At 40.4% G+C, this 16,232-nt stretch overlaps 2 protein-coding genes across 2 annotated transcripts; both read right to left on the bottom strand.

The window, feature by feature from the left end:
* Nucleotides 1–875: 875 nt before the first annotated feature.
* Nucleotides 876–3,771, bottom strand: nkx2.7 (NK2 transcription factor related 7). The gene is made up of 3 exons (XM_084695333.1): nt 3,483–3,771; nt 2,596–2,999; nt 876–881 (listed from the first exon to the last, which is right to left on the bottom strand). Exons 1-3 carry the CDS (start codon nt 3,769–3,771, stop codon nt 876–878), a joined length of 699 nt encoding a protein of 232 aa, XP_084551459.1.
* A 4,177-nt stretch (nt 3,772–7,948) lies between these two features.
* stc1 (stanniocalcin 1) lies at nt 7,949–14,941 on the bottom strand. The gene is made up of 4 exons (XM_084695111.1): nt 14,650–14,941; nt 12,534–12,676; nt 12,094–12,305; nt 7,949–11,427 (listed from the first exon to the last, which is right to left on the bottom strand). The coding sequence occupies exons 1-4, from the start codon at nt 14,762–14,764 to the stop codon at nt 11,124–11,126; spliced, it is 774 nt and encodes a 257-aa protein (XP_084551237.1). The 5' UTR covers nt 14,765–14,941; the 3' UTR covers nt 7,949–11,123.
* Nucleotides 14,942–16,232: the final 1,291 nt, after the last annotated feature.

Genomic DNA, 16,232 nt, shown 5'->3' with positions numbered 1-16,232 from the left:
GGGCTTATGTGTTAGTCCAGGGTTTGACACATGACACCAGCTCCTCTGGAGCCAGATGAAGGGCTATCCTTCTTTCGTCTTTCATCACCTCTCGTCTGCCGCATAGCATCCTGACTCGCCCACGCGCAGCCATGTTATGATCTAATCTTCCAGCAGAGGGAGCTCTAAGGGTACCTATGCCTTGGAGACTTGCTTAAATAGAAAAATAATAATAATATGATATATATGTTTTGATATATTACATATCAACGTTTTTTTTTAAAATTCGGATCCAACAAAAAGGCTATTTTAATGGCATTCAATTGACTGATTTAAAATATCTGTGTATAGGCCTATACAGTATATTTGATGACAATAAAAATAAGTGACTGGTTATTCAAAAGATTTTAAATTATAGCAGTTGAATATATACAATTTCTGTCTGGATGAAAAAGACACATAGAGGATTTTTTTTATTTTTTATGACCACATAGAGGAAGTGAAAACAGCTAAAGGCCTAAAAAAGGAACGAGGACCTCAGAGCAGAGAAAATGATTCCACTCCTAACCTAGTCAAGGCCCAATCAGGGCTATCTGATTTTGTAATATTCTTCGGCACCTTTTCAACATTGCTCATCGTGGGACGCAGGCTCGTGTTATCTGCTTCTTACTCTGATGTCAGGTGTATGAGCTCAGTCCCTTGGAAAGACTGTTTAATTCATCCCTATTCATGATGTCTCCTCTAACTCTTAACAGCGCGCCTTGTTGCAGTTCTTTCTTATACACAGACACACACACCTTATCTGTTCATCTCGAGAGGCCTTGGTCTCCACTCTGTCTACTGCTGAAATCTACTCATAGCCCCTTCTGGCCTTATCTCCGGTGTGATGGACGTCACTATCTCTGGCCCGGAGGCAAACAGGGAATCCACATTCAAAGTCACGAAGGCCCGCTAACAGGGAGCTCATTAGTGGAGTTTGAGAAGGAAATACATAGCCTTACATCACTGTTCATTTGTAGATTTATCTTTATTTTATAAAATGACATGGTAAAAACATCTTCAATTCATCTAAATACCCGGTCCTGCATTAATAGTTACATTTTTGCAACTGGATAGTCAAAATAAAAAGCCTATATTCACGAATGGTAGGCAATAATTGCGCTATCAAGTCAACTCAAGTCGTGGTACACCTATCACTGGCAGACAGTGTAGATTGGAACGTTTCCCTATTTGATTGAAAGCTAAGAGGTAAAGAGTCGCTGTGTCTACGCGTTTGTTTACCTACCTAAGGCCCATGACAGGACAAGCTCTCAGGCCTTATCGGGAGTGGCATTGTTCACCGGCTTTGTCAATGGAACAGGAATGACCTATTGGTTTGATAACATTAAGATTGTGGAACCTCGTTTAGCTGTGCCTATTTTCGTCATTATAGACATGTAGCCCAATGAACGGGTTGTATTGCATACAATACAAGTCCTCACGTTCACATTTTGTCGGGAAATTAGTCCAACAGCTTTTGCCTATCATCACTAAACTGCAATCCTCACTTTGGCTAATTCGTAAATAAATATATAGCCTAATCAAAGATCCAATAACCAAAATGTAGACAAATAATTTGCTCTAACATTGGATATTTGAGTTCTATTTAACATTTCTACATGGAACCTAGCGTCCTAAAAATGGGTTAAAAAAAATGAATCTACTTTTTTTTAACGGGTTTTCTTATTGTCTATGGGGCTCATATGAGGAATCTTTAAGATAAATGTATTCGTTGAACTATAGGCCCAAAAGAGGTAGAAACATTTTCGGTTTTGCCACTCACCGAAATTAGGCATGTGTCCTTTTTGACGCATAATATACAGCCAAATACTACTACAATGTAAATGACTACAACTCATACACTTCTACTAACAATAACAATAATGATAATAAAAATAATAATGTTTTGAGGGATATCATATTGCCTTAATTATAGCAAAATAATGTTCAATAATTGCCCAAAATCATTAGCCTGCTGGTGTTGACATTTTAAGTTAAACACATCAAACATGTTTGGGTCTATTTGTAAGTTATTTTTAACTGAAGCAGGTTCGTTGAAGCCTAAAGAGGTTATAGGGCTGTAACCAAAAATAGGCTAACATGTAAAAGTACAAATTCGTTGAGAAATTTAAAATAAATAATTGCCTAAATAGTGGACAAAAAAAATCACAAACGAAATAACTATAATTTTGTACATGTTACGGTTCATGTGGCCTTCATGTCTATGTGAAGTGATTTATTTCTTGTAGGCTATATAAAAAATATGTAGGCTAATTTTAAAAAATCAGTCTAAACGAATCTGACAATTCGGGGTTTACTCTGAACTGTTGATCTAGCAAAAATAATTCACATTGCTGGAGAGAAAGAATCACTTACGAGAGTCCATTTCGTTCCTCACCACGCTCTAACCCCTGACAAAGTCTGAAAGTGTGCCGGCTGACAGGGTCCTCCGTCGGCACGTCCCACTGTATCAAAATCTGTCAAAGCGTTGTTTATTTGCGTTGTATTTATAGATGATACACAGGGAATAGATGGCATACAGTGATAGTTACAACTATACGAGTTTTTTCCATATACATGGTAAGGATTGTAGGAGCCAATTGTCATTTTGTATGGTGAAGAAGACCCACCCATGCAAGGTTTGCCATCTCGGACCAACACGGGCACCGCCACCCGCCTTGGTGGCGGCGGGTAACTTGCCATTTCCAAAGATTTGTCTTGTCTTTGTCTCTTGCACTTGTACCTTCTGTTTTGAAACCATATTTTGACCTGAGTGGAAGTTAGCTTCAGAATGTTGGCAAGATGATCGCGCTCGGGCGCAGAGAGGTACCTCTGCTGTTTGAAGCGCCTCTCCAATTCAAACACCTGTGTCTGAGTGAACAGCACTCGGGGCTTTCTGCGCAATCTTGATTTTACTGTTCCTATTTTCTCAATTTGTCCGTCACAGCCGAGCGATTCGTCAAGACTGCACATAGACCTACCTGTAAAGACAAAAAGTATCCTATTCTTAATTGACAGTAAATCCTTGATCATAGGGCTAGCAGAGCTACATTACACTATAAGAAAGCCTATCCCGCCAAAATGAGTTACATCAAATAGGCCTAATTGCATAGGCCTATAGGCAAAACAATTATTCTGAAATTTGATTATATTATTGATTTATTAATGCTTTATTTAATTTAATTGTCGGATGTTTGAGTGGAATTGCAAATAGCATTGCAACTAAACAATATCAACATTCAAAGTATTCTAGACTATTTGGTTTTCAATGTAACCTACTAAAGATCGAAAGTGTAGACTAACTGAAAATGCATTTTCTAAATAAGAAATTGTTCATTCATTAATAGATAGATAGATATAGGCCGACATAGTTTATGTTCATTTCTTTAATATATTTAAGTGCTCAAACCATCCCCAGCTGAATTCCTCAGCAGTTATAAAATATTTATTAAAAACGTGCCTACCTGGGTCCTCATTCACCTCATCTTCTGTTGAAATGAAACTGCCCCTCAGGATGTCAACAGCGTCCGAATCACAGATGCCTTTCACCTGCTCCCCAGAGACGCACAGGCTCTCCTGGCTGTCGAAAAAGTCCAGCCTGCACAGCGTATTGTTGACCTGCTGCAGATACACAGAGTCCTGGTCTGGCATCATAAATCCTTGTTGGCTCATAACATGGTAGGAGTTCTGATGATCCAGTTTTAAGATATCCTTAACAGAGAAAGGCGTTGAAGTGACTGGACTGGGAAACATCGCTCGGTGATTTAGTTGCAGAGCTGCAACTGCTATAAGGCCTGAATGTTATTTCAGAGCAGGTGTAGTCTCCGTAATAGGATGGTCCTCAAAACGATTTGTTATAAGAAGCAGGTTATTCTGAAGACAGCTCTCCACTGAAGTTTGCGACCAAGACACATTGCTGCTTTCATGTAAACTCTCCAATGAAATATAGCCAATGGCCGGGCGCGTGATGGAAAAACAGCTCAGTCACTAACCACTCCTTTTTACTCATCTTACAGACACTGACACGAGACAACCCACACACTTTTCTTAGATTATAAATAGGGAGGAATCCCTTTTATATTTTGTTCCAAATAATTTATTGTGGTTTTAATTTGAATGTTGATAATTGATTAATATAACTGGATCTGGATCATAAGAGAAACGCTTTTTTTGTGAGAAGTCAAGATGGATACGTATTAAGGCCTTTACGTGGCTTAAATTGTATTTAAACATATTAATGACCAGGTGCCTCATTGATGGCACACATGCCAAATCACTTCACCCATGCCCTCTGCTGGAACTGCTTGGTTGAAACAACATTGGCACCACCATTGCACCAAATTAGTGTGCAGGTCCTCGCGGTTGAATGACCTTTGGCGTCTCGGTGGATGTCGGACGAGTTTACACCGATGCTGACTTCCAACGACCTATTAGTGTGCTTAGACCACAACAAACAGTAACATTACACCTTATGTTGTGGAAGTGGAGAGGCTACGGCGCCAGTCTGCGATGCTTGGCTGATGCCCAGACGCGCCGGAAGAGAGATAGACCCTACCTTTAGCAGGAAAGATTCTGAAACACACTAATGAGTTCGGAGCCAGAAAAATACCAATGTTTTTCATTTAGATGCAAAATTATCATTTAACATTAGTTTTCATATACATTTCAGGGTGGTTTAAAAATAGCCATATCCATTGAAAATAGTAGCCTAGCAGGCCACACGTTTTAGACCATGATGAAACGTAGTGCAAGTTTAATTTCTATTTCTTTCAGACTAGTTTGACTATTGAATGAAAATATCCCTTTTTATTGTGGGGTAATAAACATTTAAAATCTCATATCGTTTTCAACAACTTTGATAAATAATTGTTGAAAACGATTTTTGATATCTAATTTAATCACTTATCACTTTAGTCTTCTTAGTATTTTTTTCAGGATGGACAAATCAGCCACCTTTTTCCACTCATGACAGAAATGTCGATATGTTCTATTTATTGGATACGTTATTCATAATACTTTATCAGAAATAGCCTACGGTTTGTGGGAAATTTGTATTCACCACAATGCGGCATGAGAATATTTCGGGGTGGAATTCCATATGATGTATGAAATAATTATTTTTTTCACTCTCAAGTAGCGACATATAATGATGTCTCTCTTTGTAAGGACAAATATGTGACATTGCTCTGTATTGTAAAAAAAAAACATGAAATAGGAATTAAAGAGAGGCACCTGACATGATCAGGATAACAAGCTCAAACTTCAAAAGCTTCTTTACAACATTTCACAGCAACAGGCAGGCATTAATTTCGGGGAAATTGATAGGGAGGTTTTGAGGAGAGACAGAAGGTTACCTAGGGGATTTTAGGGTGTTCAGATTGATGGCTAAATTACACTACGTCAGTGTTCTCTGAACGCTTGGAGGTTCCTTAGAGGCCAGGACGTTTCAGCAAAGCCTCCAGAGAGCAAAACAGCCCCTCTAATTCAACCATTTGTCCCCCTGCTGTAACGTAAGAAGCCAGTTAAGTGCCGTTTACCACAAACTACCCTAATTCATCATACTGTAAAAAGGAGGATGATAGCAGCTGAAAGAAGAGCTGGCCTCATCTTGCTTTGAATTAAGTTGAACCCCATCTCTTTTGACCAATTTGTCACCAAGGATCTTCATTAAAATGTTACGTGAGATTCCCCTTCATGAAAGTGGGACATTTGTGTCGAAGAGCCCCACTTCATAGCCTCTCTAATCCCATCCAGTAGAGCAAATACATGTTCACAGTTTCAAATGACAACATAAACATGACTAAAATGTTGAATATTATAAACCGTGAATAAAGTCTCGCTCCTTTGAGAAGACAACTTGATATTTTTGCGTCGCGCTGACTTTTGCTATTGAAGGATGTCTTTGACAGACTACCCGCCTAATTTAGCCTGCTTGCTGAGAGCAAGGTTATCAGTTCAGTCTTTTATGGGACCGTGCACAATTACAGTTGAACCTGTTTGAATCCAGCTGCATCCCTGTACAAGTTGATCGAAAAGTTGATTTTGGTGAGTTGTCTGTGTAGGATTCACATTAGGCAGGGGGGAGGGCGACAGACGGATCCTTGTCAAGTAAATAGGCTGTCGTCTGTGTTGCTCCTGGGCAGAAGACGCATGAAGAGACGCCCACACGTCTTCAAGTGCTGTCAGTCAGCCGGAATCTCTCCATACAGTCAACACAGGTCTGGTTGCGCCTGCAGCTGGAGAGTTTAACCTAAAATAAGATGTCTATTTTCTGCATTTAACTGTTTAGTCACCGATGTATGCGTTCAGACGTAGAGAGATTCACCTTTTCTGTCACCACTAGATGTCTCTCCTAGACTGGAAATATGTAATGTAAATAACAGCTTTTATAATCAAAGAGAGAAAACGAATTTTAATAATTTCAATTCAAGAAAAAAAAGAGTAAGACATCTTTGTTATCAATTATTCTAAAATATAATACGTAAGTCTGGAACAATCGTTAGGGAAGTACAATCAATCGCTTAAAAATGACATGTGCATGACAAACTATTTTGTGATCTCATAGCAATGCTCTTTCTGCAGGATCTCATCACAGCGCATTGTTGGTTACATGTTACATGGCAATGATGTTGCTGTGTGATGGTATTACTGGGGATAATGGCAACGTGCTTTGACAATTAAACATCACCCTCTGGTGGTGAAGATGGTCGGTTCACTTGTGGTTCCACCCCATCTGGCAAGTTGGCAAAATTGTGAAGAAGGCTTTGAGGGTGCTTTCAGTGCAAAAAGCCTGCGAGTGGGACGTGTTCTGTAACGTGCTCAAATCTATGTAATTCCACAGCTCAATCATGAGTCAGGATGCGAGAATAGCATTGACTATGTAGCACGTTTTGATGTTCGACATGGAAAAATTGACTCCACAACTGACACACACTGTGTACAGTCCCTCTCCGCCATATCTACTGTATCTTTAGTCAGATCTGGTTTCTCATCTTCAGTTACTTTCTGACAGAAATGAAAGGATTGTGGGAAGACTGCTGGATGGGTTGGAGTAAATCTAATCCCCTCTGCGCTCAGTCACACTCTGTTTCACTGCACAAATGATTTGTCATGCTGCCGAATAGTGCACCACAAATTTCTTGGGAAAAAGGAAGACAAATGAATTTGTAAAAAATATAAATATGTACCCAGTCTGAAATACAGGACCCACTTGGCACACTTATGAGAGCACATTTGACTATCCCATTGAATAGTTGGTGGAGGAAGGCAGCATATTTGATGGATGTGGACACTACAGTTGACAGTTCAAACATGACATATACTATGAAACTGGATTCACAGCCAACGTGTGTGTGTGTATGTCTCTTTAAATCACGAGTACTAGAGTGTTTCTGTGCAGCACTGTGGCATCACCTATCCCCAAGACTGGAGAGCCGGAGATGAGAAAACCCTCCAGGCCTTTTTTTCTTAATTGGCATGAAATTATATCTCCCCCCGCCCGAGATATCAGCACTTCCACCAGCGTAACTCTCTGTCTTTCCCCCGGGCTCCCCGCTGAAACAGGCGCTCTGCAGTTTCGGCTCATTTGTGCTCAGATTTCAGAAAGTTCATCTTCACAGGGATGCCCTTCGTTCTTACTTCGTAGGTCCAGCTCGATTTGTCACACCCTGCATGGGCGTGGAGGAAACTAATTGGTTAATGTAATAAGATTCGGTATCTTCTTTCACAGCAGAGATTTTCTCTGTTCTTGTAGGGTTGTTTTCTATTCAGTGGAGTCTGTGGCTTCAGACCAAAAGATTATCGTGCCATAGTTGTATTTTTGAACCACGACCATGCAATAAGAGAGGTTGCAGTACATGCACTTACCGGTTTGACATGATGTGTTAAAGAGATGAGGAGGGGCATGAGAAAATGAGAGCAGTCAACCAAGTTGATACCATATGCCAGATATGATATTTTATTTCTTGTCAGCAAAAGACACTGAGTTGATACATTTGTATCTTTCATAGGTTTTCCGAACAGAGAAAAGCCCATACACATATACAGTACGGGTGTATAAGAAGATGGGTATGTTTAAAGTGCAAGTGATTCACAAGGATCGATCATGCGTATCAGAGCTATACTGTATCTGGAAACATTAGCCTCAGATTCCTCAGTTGCCTGATTACGTTTGAGTTTGAGAGCAAAGTAACCACACAGGGTTCATTAGCATCAAAATACTCCTCGTGATCGGAGAAGCGTATATTCTGGCAGAGAACTGAAACATACACACACACACACACGTATATATTCATATTTCAAGTCTTAAGAGGAAAGAGTACCTTGGAGTTCCAGAGTTAAGGGAGCCAACCTCTGTTATACTAGTCTGGGGTGTGACAGGAAACCTTAGTTGCTGATGTCACAGATTTTGCCATGAGTACAATTATGCATTTAGCATGAGTACATTTAACCACTACTGTCCCATCTCCCTAGAGCACCAACAATGCGGACATCTAACTAACATTCAACTGAATAAAACTGAACGCCCTAAATTTAAAAACCGATTTACCTTTTCAATTGCTCTGTCTCAAGATTTCATACAACCCAATAGTACTGACACACATTCCTGATCTACACTGTTGAACCTTCAGGGTGAGGGCGTATCTGCAATACACCAGACATTCATAATAAGGTACATTCTTTGAAGTTACCCAGACCTTGGATTTGAAACTATTAAAAAATGCCCTTGGTAAATCAATCATTGAAAGCATTATTCAGAAACAAAAGCACAAAAAAAAAAAAAATACAGGGACACTGGATGATACAGAGTAAAAAGAAATACAGTATTAGATCGATTTGTGGAAACATAATGTATATCTCTGACATTGGTAGATACTGGAAATAGATTACATTGTAGAATGAGGTGGGGATGTACAGTATGTTGGGTGGACAGTCTCATAAGGAAATAAGCTTGTTTAGCAGCATCTATTTGGTTCTGGATTCACTCAGGGTCAACACAGACATAGAAACAGTACATATACTGGTAATAGCCCCAGCTCTTTAGAATGCAAAAATATTTCAACTAATAATATCTGGCTATTGGGTAAATAAAATAAATGTTTACGTTTAACAAGTGCTGAATGTTTCAATGCCCTTTTATAGAGGTCATAAGATGCAAAGTGCATATTTAACTTGATATACTACAGTGTGAATACAGTCCTTGGATATCTGAGTTATTTGTTTTAAACTTGTCTCTTTTCCCCTCTGCACCTCGTTACTACAAAGAGCAAGGTTTTATCATATTCACAGGAAAAAAGAAACTTAAAAATGAAACCACAACAAAATTAGACAACAGCAACAGAACAAGCGACAGAACAGGACTTGCAGGTTGTATGTCCAGCAGACAACACTGTTGCTATGGGGATAAACAGGCTACTGCCCGATTCAAATGGTATCATCTGACACTAGATGCAACAAAGGGCAAGGTTCTATTTAACTGTGAATCTTCTTTGTGAAATATTATTGCATAGTTTATGAATTCTGAACGCTGTTTATCATTTGGTATCGTAAAAATCCAACGCATGTCTTTGCAGTAAATTCTCTGATCCTTTCCGTACTGTTGGCCTCTAAAAGCTCCTCTTCCGCCCAAACATAAACGATGTACAAATACACACTTCCAAAGTCTAGCTCATCGTATTTTCAATGAAGCACTTACAGACTATTTCATAAGAATAAACCATCGAAGATAACTGGATTTTCGAACGTGTTGTATGTTACACTAAGGATGCGCTCACCTAATTTCCTAGTTAGATTTTCTTTGAATAAAAGACAAACTGTTTTAAACTGTGTGTTGCTGTGTTCTTATCAACACTCTTAAAGAAGATCACTTGGGGTTAATGACCAGGTTGTTTCCCTATGGCCAGCACAGGGTCTTGACACAGGTTCTATTCAGTCAGCAGAGGATCGCGTAGAGGAGTGACAATTCATCTATTTGATAAACCTCTATTCAAACACAGGAGCCATTATCAAACTGGACTTATTTTAAAATTGTATATCCGCAAACTAACTAAAACTATGACAACATCACAAAATAAATTTTTAAATAATATGTAGTAGGAAAATAAATATCAATATTATACCAGCAAGACTTATTAAATAGTCAATCTCAACACTGGAAGTCAGTGTGTATATTCATCCACTCCATGTCAGTTTTGCCCAGGAGAATGTAGTTCAACAGTCCGAGAAGGTAACTTCTCTTATCAGCCTGTACCCTGCTCATAAATGTAGACCACACCACTGTTTCAAATGAGAATAACGTGACTACCATACATCGTCCCAGGGACAGGCCTTGCTCAACTCGTTACTCTCTCTGAGGGGTACTGCAGTCCACTTACAGATTTGGCATAGTCCTAGAAATGTTTATCAATTGTTTTTTTTGTATTAGATGAGGCCAATTGGAACCCAGGACACATGAGGCCCTGAGCACTCAGCACATGCTCCAGACTTGGTGCTGTATGCGTTGGCATCAACGCTAGTTTCAAGTTCCTTCTGAGGATCTCACTATGGCTGTCTCAGATAAATATGTACACATAAAATAATCTGGTGTGTCGGGACCATAAACGTAAGACACACATTTCAACACCTCATGCTCACTAATAGCTGGTCTCATCATACAGAATGTGATAAAATATCTGATCACATCTAACAGTAATTCTTCAATGATCACAATACATTTTCTATTGAGAAACCGAATTGATGAACTCATATTCTATTTATGGATGGATGTCTGTATCCTGCAAGTTCTTTTCCTCAAACTGGGGACCACTTGTGCTGTAGAGATCCTGTCAGACAAGGTTAATATTGGACCATATTCAATAGAAGTCTACAGTTTAAGAGATAGTTTAGGTGAGGGGTGGGAGACATTTAAAACTAAGATAATAGAACTATATATCCAACAACAATTTAAAAAAAAAATCGGAACAAATATTCTTGTTGGACACTCTTTTGAAGTGCATAATATTCTGTTGTCGTTTGATAATGGAATGGAACACCCAGGAGAATAGACCTCCCTTTTTCTGTTTTAAGGGTTTTTTGAGGAGGGTGTTTGTGAGCGTCAGGTGGGGGAGTTAGGAGCTGTCGCCTGCAGGGCGCTTCTTGCCAAAGTGACTGGCAGAGTCCCTGTTCCGCAGATTAGGCTGGATCTTGTACATGGACCAGCGCCAGTTTCCGGCGGGTTCCGCCCCAGGCGAAGCGGCGGCGGCGGCGGCAGCTGAGGGGACCTCCCCCTCAGCTGAAGGGCAGGGCTTGCTCTGTAGCAGCTGGAACAGCATGGTCATCTCTGGGCCCAGCCTGGACAACATGCTTTCTCGCACCAGGTCCACCGTCTCCTCGTCACAGTCCATCAGGCTCTGCAGGAGCTTCCCATAGAACCTGCAGGAGCAGTGATGTGTATCATGTGTGTAGGAGCTGTGATGTGTATCATGTGTGTAGGAGCTGTGATGTGTATCATGTGTGTAGGAGCTGTGATGTTTATCATGTGTGTAGGAGCTGTGATGTGTATCATGTGTGTAGGAGCTGTGACGTGTGATGTATGAGGTGTGCAGTGTATCATGTGTGTAGGAGCTGTGATGTGTGATGTATGAGGTGTGCAGTGTATCATGTGTGTAGGAGCTGTGATGTGTGATGTATGAGGTGTGCAGTGTATCTTGTGTGTAGGACAACATTGCGTAGCATTTCTGACACATCAGTAAAAGCTAACCAACAACCCTGACACAAATTCTCTTTGAGATTGTTCATAGACAGACTGTACTTATTATATTCATCGTATACATTACATTTAGACATTTAACAACCATCTTATCCAGAGCGCTCTAATCCAGAGCGATTTACGGTAAGTACAGGGACATTCCCCCCGAGGCAAGTAGCCCAAGGACACAACGTCATTTGGCACGGATGGGAATCGAACTGGCAACCTTCACATTACAAGCCCGATTCCCTAACCGCTCAGCCCCCCGACTCTCTATATTGTATACATACTGTATACTCAAAAGCCCATCCACTTCCACTGTACAGTTGGTACATGTCTTGGGGGCTTACCTGTTTGGGAAGTGACTGGGAATCTGTGCCACTTCTCCTATGGCGTCAGGATTAGCCCTGGCCACAATGCAGATGTCCAGCTTGCTGTAGCACTCCTCCTGCACCTCGGAGATCATCCTCTGGAAGGTGGAGCATCGCCGTATTGAGGGGAACAATCTGGAGGTGATGCCGTTGGCGATGCACTTAAGGCTCTCCTTCACGAAGGCTTTACCCTGCAAGACAAGCCCAGCGTCGCATCAGGCTCACCGTGTTCCAATCGGGTGGCTTCGGAATTAGTTTCACACCTTGAAAACGGATCCCTCACGACATCGTACTGGGTTTTTACGCAATGACACCGAGCTGAGCGTGTTTTTGCGTTTGTTCAACTTCTGGAACGATAATCTTCTGATTCAGCTTTAGGTTTCTGAGATGTTGTGGAGAAGGTATGAAATAGGTCAAACCTGAGTATCGAACTTAGCAGCGCTGTAGAGGAAGGACTTGCAGATGTCGTGCATGCCATCTGTGTCGCATGTGGAGTTCTCCAGACAGGCGAAAGTCCCACAGCCTACCTGGAGGGCACTGTTCAAGCAGCGAGCAACGTCTGCTGTAAACACACAGAATCCACCATCAAGAAGCGTGTGCGTGTGTATGGAAGTAACAGGGTGTGTGTGTATGTGAGTGTCTGAGTGTTGCCATGTCTTGCTAACTTGATATTCCTTCACGTCATTTAAACTAGTGACAACGTGACTGGTTCCTAGACACCTTAAACTTTTAAAGACCCCTGATACTATTTAGGATAATTTTCTCTTTTTCTCCTGGCAATGAATTTTACGAATATTCCAGTGTTTTGGTTCTGGAAAAAGGCTAATGATCAACAGCACCAAAAATACCCTATTCTCTCTGGGGAGTATTTTGAGGGTTTACACACACACACACATACATACACACACAATGGTACTGTGTGAAGGGTGCCAATTTAGTATCAGGTTCTGCTGACTGCGACTTTTGGCATCAGATCTTTGTTTCTTTTACATGACAAGACAACAGCATGACGCTCAATTGGCAGGCGTGTACAATCACCTCTGACTCGAAGCAGATCTACACACACACACACTCACACACACTTTGGCTCTAGGCCCATTCCTTATAAATAGACTTAATGTTTAACTACAGTATGTTGCAGAGACTTCATCTCAACAGCAAGTGGGTATTCTTCAGCAGCTGTTGAAGACTCTAAACAGAAAAGCTTTTTAGACAGAAAGAAGTAATGTTTCCAATTTAATGAATATGTTATACTGTCAGTGACGGTTCTAGACTAATTTTACTGGGGGGACCAAGGGGGGTGGGGGGGTGGGGGGGGGGGGCAGTGTTTAATCAGAGGGCACATTAAAAACGGAAACAAATGATATTTAAACATTAAATACTTAAATTTCATTTACATTAAAATGATACTAAATGCTCTGGCTCTCCCTCTTCCAGCTCCTCAGCTCTCTCAATACCTTGATATGTTTCTCTAACTTCTTTATTTACTGGGGCAAAAAAGGCTGCAATGTCCCTTCCTCAGTTCAAGATGACTACTAGAAGAAGAAAAACGTGTAAAAAAAAAAAAAAAACGTTTTATTTTTTATTTAGTCAACTCAGGGGGGCCACAGGGAGGGGGGGACAGGGACATTTTTACAGGGCCTCAGGCCCCTGTAAGCCCCTGTGTAGAAACGCCCCTGTATACTGTAGCATTAGACACTTGAAACTGCTGACTTATAATGCTACACAGAAAAGCAAAATGTGATACAGTACATCAGTGTATAACAAGCTTTTTAAGAGTATTGCTGGCAGAGATGCTTTCATAAAACGTGCAGTGTGCCCATGGTGCTGCTGTAGATATATCAATGATAATACCATACTTGGCCCAAGATCAGTAGTTTAATGTGTTCACCGGAGTAGCTTTCACTTTTGCAAGCCAAGTTCACCAAATTGTGTCTTACAGCCCAGTATGATGTTGAAAATTCGGATTGATTTACAGTATCCTTTAACATCCTGCAGTGCACTAAGTTGGTATGGTAAAATAACCTTATCTTCTAAAGAAATAGGTTTCAGAGTAACATTTGCATTGCATTGTCCTCACACCTGTAATTCTTTACATTTTTCCACCTATTGCATAGTAACATTTAGGCCAGGTAACACTCGATATCTGATGGAAGAATTTGTCCAATCATTGACAACGTTCTCTAAATATTCAAACTATGTGTGACAGCTTAAAATATTTAAACACAATTGCATTAGGCTACCTCTCACTCATAGTTTTATATGACAATCCTCGCGCGCAGGTGTTGAAGAATAAGCTTGCGCTCATCTGTTGCCGGCGAAACGCCGGTACACCTCGGCACAGCTTTTGTTTGGGCTATATTCAATTATTCTCCCTATCAAGGCGTTTACTTGAAAAAAACGTTGCTTCTATGGGCTTATGGCAAACATTGGTCCTTAGAGTGAGCTATGTACAAGGTATAAGACCAGCACGTTCAAAGATAGGAATGCAGCATGCACTCTGACAGATTTAGTGAAAGGGTAGCTGTTACTTACAGGGGCTATTTACAGAAAAGCGTGCTCTTCTTGGTGAATATGACTCGTTTTGATCCAGTTCATATGCAGATGCTGTTAGCACCATCACAAAAAGAAGTCCAGTCCTTAGATGCATCGCTTCTGTATCACAGCCGATCCAAAAAAATACTAAGAAGAGCGTTTTTTTTTTTTACTAATAGTTAAAATATATCTAATGACGTACGACACCGGGTTCTCTACATGTAATGATTCTACTTCAAGTAGGCAGAAGGCTTTTCAATGCGGCTAAGCCTCAATATTGGACAAAGCTCAGTTCTTTTGACGTGTGTGACAGATAGAGCTACGGTCGGCACGGGTTTATATGCGACTGCTACACATTACGAGTCTCTCTTTCAGCCCAATCAAATTACAGCATTCCCTGCCATGCTCGGAGTCTCTGGTGCCCAGGTTCCTGCCTTCATTTGCCTATTTCAATTAATTAAATGGCATGTGCCAATTGAAAAGTTTTTGTCTACTCAAGGCAAGCGCGTCAAGGCTATTTCAGTCATCATTAGACTATTTGATGTGATAGTTAAGTGTTTCTGGCAACAATTTGGTTCCAAAAACAGAATGAACCTTCTATACCTGTATCTTTAACTGTTTAAACTGCACAAGACGGGTCATTTGATTGTGTTTGCAATAGGCAAAAAAACCTAAAACCAGTTCCAATATTAGCAATCTCAACAGCAACAAAATCTGAAACATGAGTGTGACAGTTGACCATGCATAATGCTGTACAATGACACATTTAGGCCATTTAGGTGGGCATGGCGCAAAATTTCAGTTGAACAAACCTTTTTTGACCGGTTTTGTCCACCAAGCCCCTTACTGCTCGAAGCTCAGTTTACAGGTTTATAATGTTGATTAAGTAATCTGTGTATCTAACCAACCTCGTGCGTTTTAGTCAAATGTAGTAGGCTCTTTGGCGTACTTAAATGCCTTAAAAAAAAAACATCAACAGAAAATATTCAAATCATTTGTCTTTTATCGCATTGGCATTTTCCTGAACCATGGTCAATAAACTAGAATATGTTGCTTTAACTTACAGTACGACATGGAGATAAACTACGTTTCATTGACATTAAATACATTATATTTGGATATCCATCTTTGCTGACGTGAACATCAGCCTCTCATGTAATTAGTCAAACGAGATTGCACGTGGTAGCGTGCAGCCACCGTAAATGACATGTCAAGGGAGTCCAATAAGTACATGATATTCATACACGTGTCATCATTAGGTGAGCCATTCTACAGTGATCAATAAGGGACATGTTGAGCTACACGAACTAGGATTCCAGGGGTCTGTTGGATATCGGTTCACTTAATTTAAGTTCAGCTGAGGGAAGCAAACGTATTATCCTGACAAGCTGTCTCTTAAATATGTGATATTGAGTAGTTTATGTACTGCCTGCTATATTGGAGCCAGATTCCTATTGGCTCAGCATTTTGACAAATTATTTGTATCCTTTGTTGCAGTTTCAAAGAGAAACAAGGTTTTTAAAGGTGCCTTGTTTTCTGTGTTTTGTGATTCAGATTCATAACATTGGTTGTACCCTGAGGTG

The sequence above is a fragment of the Hypomesus nipponensis genome, chromosome 28 (assembly GCF_054491055.1).
Source record: "Hypomesus nipponensis isolate SF chromosome 28, ASM5449105v1, whole genome shotgun sequence".
NCBI lineage: Eukaryota > Metazoa > Chordata > Actinopteri > Osmeriformes > Osmeridae > Hypomesus > Hypomesus nipponensis.
The sequence above is the reverse complement of the archived record's forward strand: the minus strand, read 5'-3'. Positions and strand labels throughout refer to the sequence as shown.

Coding starts and splice junctions, on each gene's coding strand:
- stc1 (XM_084695111.1), bottom strand. CDS start 14,764: ATGCATCTAAGGACTGGACTTCTTTTTGTGATGGTGCTAACAGCATCT. Junction 12,677..14,649: donor CTTTTCTGTAAATAGCCCCT/GTAAGTAACAGC, acceptor GTGTGTTTACAG/CAGACGTTGCTCGCTGCTTG. Junction 11,428..12,093: donor CCCAGTCACTTCCCAAACAG/GTAAGCCCCCAA, acceptor CTGCTCCTGCAG/GTTCTATGGGAAGCTCCTGC.
- nkx2.7 (XM_084695333.1), bottom strand. CDS start 3,771: ATGTTTCCCAGTCCAGTCACTTCAACGCCTTTCTCTGTTAAGGATATC. Junction 3,000..3,482: donor TGAGGTGAATGAGGACCCAG/GTAGGCACGTTT, acceptor TTGTCTTTACAG/GTAGGTCTATGTGCAGTCTT.